Source organism: Musa acuminata, unplaced genomic scaffold (assembly GCF_036884655.1).
Source record: "Musa acuminata AAA Group cultivar baxijiao unplaced genomic scaffold, Cavendish_Baxijiao_AAA HiC_scaffold_308, whole genome shotgun sequence".
Taxonomy (NCBI): domain Eukaryota; kingdom Viridiplantae; phylum Streptophyta; class Magnoliopsida; order Zingiberales; family Musaceae; genus Musa; species Musa acuminata.
In genome coordinates this window covers 1-3,311 of record NW_027020568.1, presented here as the reverse complement: position 1 = coordinate 3,311, position 3,311 = coordinate 1, and the positions used below count along the sequence as shown (strand labels likewise).

At 37.7% G+C, this 3,311-nt stretch overlaps 1 protein-coding gene across 1 annotated transcript; it reads left to right on the top strand.

Moving 5' to 3' along the window:
• Positions 1 to 281: 281 nt before the first annotated feature.
• On the top strand, positions 282 to 3,306 carry LOC135657805 (uncharacterized protein At5g01610-like; the record flags this gene model as incomplete). Its single annotated transcript, XM_065176018.1, has 3 exons — positions 282 to 555; positions 995 to 1,049; positions 3,038 to 3,306. Coding segments are annotated over exons 1-3 (411 nt in total), but the record flags the coding sequence as incomplete, so codon positions are not given.
• Between the last annotated feature and the right edge of the window lie 5 nt (positions 3,307 to 3,311).

Sequence of the window (3,311 nt, the reverse complement as noted above, 5' to 3'; positions counted from 1 at the left end):
TCTATATAATGATAATTGTGATTTTTTGTAACAACTTTAGCAAGTCATTAGCTTCTCCATAGTTATAGAGATACAGAAAATTAAAGCATTTTTTTACGAGGTTTTTCCTCATTAAGATTTCCAATTTTTGTTTCGAGAAACAAAAAAGAAAGAAACAATGCCCGACTGGCTTAAAGTTGTGGCAGAAACATTTCCTTCACTGACCAGGAAAAAGACATTGCATGTATAGGACAATACATTTGCTGGAGGCAGCTGTTCTGGCGCAGCGAATGCATGCATCATCTAATCCCCTCGAAAGAAATATTCCTGTTCCTTTTTCCCCCTTTTTCTTTTTCTTCTTTTGAGGTAGGCGCCGCTTTATAGTCCCTATCTCTCTCCTGCCAGTGGCTCCGTCTCTGTTCTTCTGCGCAGCGGCTCGGAGAAGAGGGAAAGGTCTCTGTATTTCCTCTGAAAGAGAGGGGGGAGGAAATGGACAAAGCGCTGAAGAAAGTTGCGAGCTTTTCCATACCCAAGAAAGCCAAAGAGGAGATCTCCTCCATCGGCGAAGATCTCTCTGTAAGCAGATCCCCTTGGATTTTCTCTTGGAGTTTCATTCTTTACTCTTCGGTTTCCTGCGATCTTTCAAGACTCGTTTAGGACTGTAAGATATGATAAAGATGACATTTTGATTCAGATTTATTGATGTAATGTGCAAGGAGGGGAGGAGTGTGATGAAAACCCAGGTCATTATTAAGCCCCACTGATCCATTTTTGTGCGGTGGATCAAATCTAGTAGTGTCCGGTTGATGGAAAGGTGGAACTTTTAGGTCATCTCGTGTATGAGCATGTTATCATACGAGTGTGAAGCAATCTAGATCTAAAATGCTGTTCGATTGGCACTCCCATCAAATTTTGCCTTGTCTTTTCTTCGTATAGGCAATGGAAAAATTGAATGCCCGCCTACATTACTATGTTTATGATCTTCTGCTGATAAGTTTCTTATGGTGGCTGACAGCGCTTTTCGAGCACTGTGGAGGAGAAGGCCAAGTGGATCTTTGAAAAGCTGAAAGGTGTGAATTGCTATTCCATTAATTTTGTCATCAATTGTTAATTCCCTTTGCTCATAACTTGATTTGTCTTCTTGTTTCCGTATATTTTGTTGAGGAAATTCCATTTTCCTTATTGCGCTTGTTACTTCTAAGAAACTTAGTTCTTCACCTCTGACATAATTTTCTCTCTTTATCTCCTTTAATGTCTGCCTTATTGATGGCTTAAATCTGTCAATAGCAATTAAACTGTTTTAATTATCCATGTAATTTAGTATGCATGTTAAGTAAATGAGTTTCTTACTGTCGACTTCTGTGACCAACCACATAAGCCTTTTTTCTTGCCACCAAAATCCCTCATAAATATACTTCAGCTTTTATGTGGGCTTCTGAAATATGTTCATTTATTTCTTAAGCTTTTAATCAGACTGATTGTCTAAAGAAATTCTTTAAGTTGCTTTGGAGTAAGAAAAATTTATCGCACAGAATCTTTAAAGCAACATCCACTGCAGGGAGCTTATTAACTGAAGGATCGGGCCTCATCTAAACTTTGCTTAAGGTTGATGGAACCTTACATATTTAACTTATTTTCCTAATTTGTTTGGCTTCGAGTTGAATAATTTAAAAGTGTTTATGAACTTCTAAAATTGGTAAAGCTTCATAAACTTCTCAGTTATGCTATACCTACTCACAACAATCCCACAGACACTTCTTTCTATGTAATAAATGCATGACATCATCCATTGGCTAAGATCTGATACCTATGTGCACACATGTATTATGCATTTAGAGCTTGGGAGTTATTTATATTGGAGTTCTGTGTGTTCCAACATGAAACACTCATTTCCATGTTGGTAACATCAAATCCAGGAATTTTAGTTTCTACAAGTGGCTTATCTAGATTTTTCTTGGAATTGATCACCAAAGATTGTTGTCCTGCAACATTTGTGGTTATAAACAAATCTTGTTTCTTCTGTATTGTTATCGATCAGCATACGGCGCTTCTTGGCAACTCTCTTTTGCTTTAGAGATGGAGTGACCCGACGTTCTCACAGTTTCTTTTTCTTCGATGATTACACTAGCTATTTTCTCATATATGCTTTACTCAACAATCAGGTTGTTGCGTTATTAATAGCAATGGATTCTTTTGGATTGTTATATCAAGCCGATACTTTACTTTCTGTGCATGACCACTATCACCACCACAGTTCCAGTATCCCAGTAGTGCACACATTAGAGCAATGCCATGGAATGACTATATGACTACTTGGATGGCTGAGCTCATTTTCATCTCAATGTTTGTCATGGTTCTATGTAATTGATCTTATCAACCACCGATATATAGCCTCATTTTGCGGTTAAAATCATCAACTTAAAACGTGCATTTCACTTGAAATTTGCTGCTTTCTGAATGTTTGATATTTCACCAAGTTTTTGTTGATTTTTAAAAGTTGGTTAAGCTTAATTCTTTGTTGTGTCAACTTGGTGCTCAATCATCGATGTAATTGGTCATCATGCACATCCAACTTCATTTAGTTATCATACAGTCATTGTAGATTTTGCTTCACATCATGAACATGCATTCACAAAATTATTTCAATTGTGCTGCTTGGCACTTTCTTCCACCTCCTAAGAAGGTATCATATTGTTCATAGTTCATGAGCAAGTTTGTTTGTTGAGTTCCTGTAAATTTTGTGATGTCTAATTTGTCTTTGATTGTAGATGATCCTTCAATAAAACATTTACTCGAGGGTAATATAATATGAATGTGCCATGCTGAACTCTGCATTCCAATGGAAAAAATAGATTTGCTACTTCTGCCATATTACATATGCACAATTTGCTGTTGCAAATCATGCTTTTGATGTCATAGCTCTGTTTCCTAATTGCTCCATATCAGACTACATTCACAGACAGGTTCCTGATATCCATCCAAGCAAACTGAGTTTAATGAGTTTAACTCTTTCATCAACTTAATGGTGGTAAAGAGTTTTCTATTTCTTTTTATGCAGGCAAACCATCGAAATCTCTACCAGATCTCCTCCGTGAATATGGGCTACCACAAGGCCTCTTTCCCAGGAACATCATCTGCTACGAGTTTGACGAATCAAAGTCAAAGTTGATTGTTCACCTTCCTTCCACCTGTGAGATCAGCTTCAAAGATTCTTCTGTGTTAAGGTATGCGACTCGGGTCAAGGCGACCTTGTCAAGAGGAAAGTTGTCCGGAATAGAGGGCATGAAGACGAAAGTCCTGGTCTGGGTCAAAGTTACCCAGGTGAGCCTAGA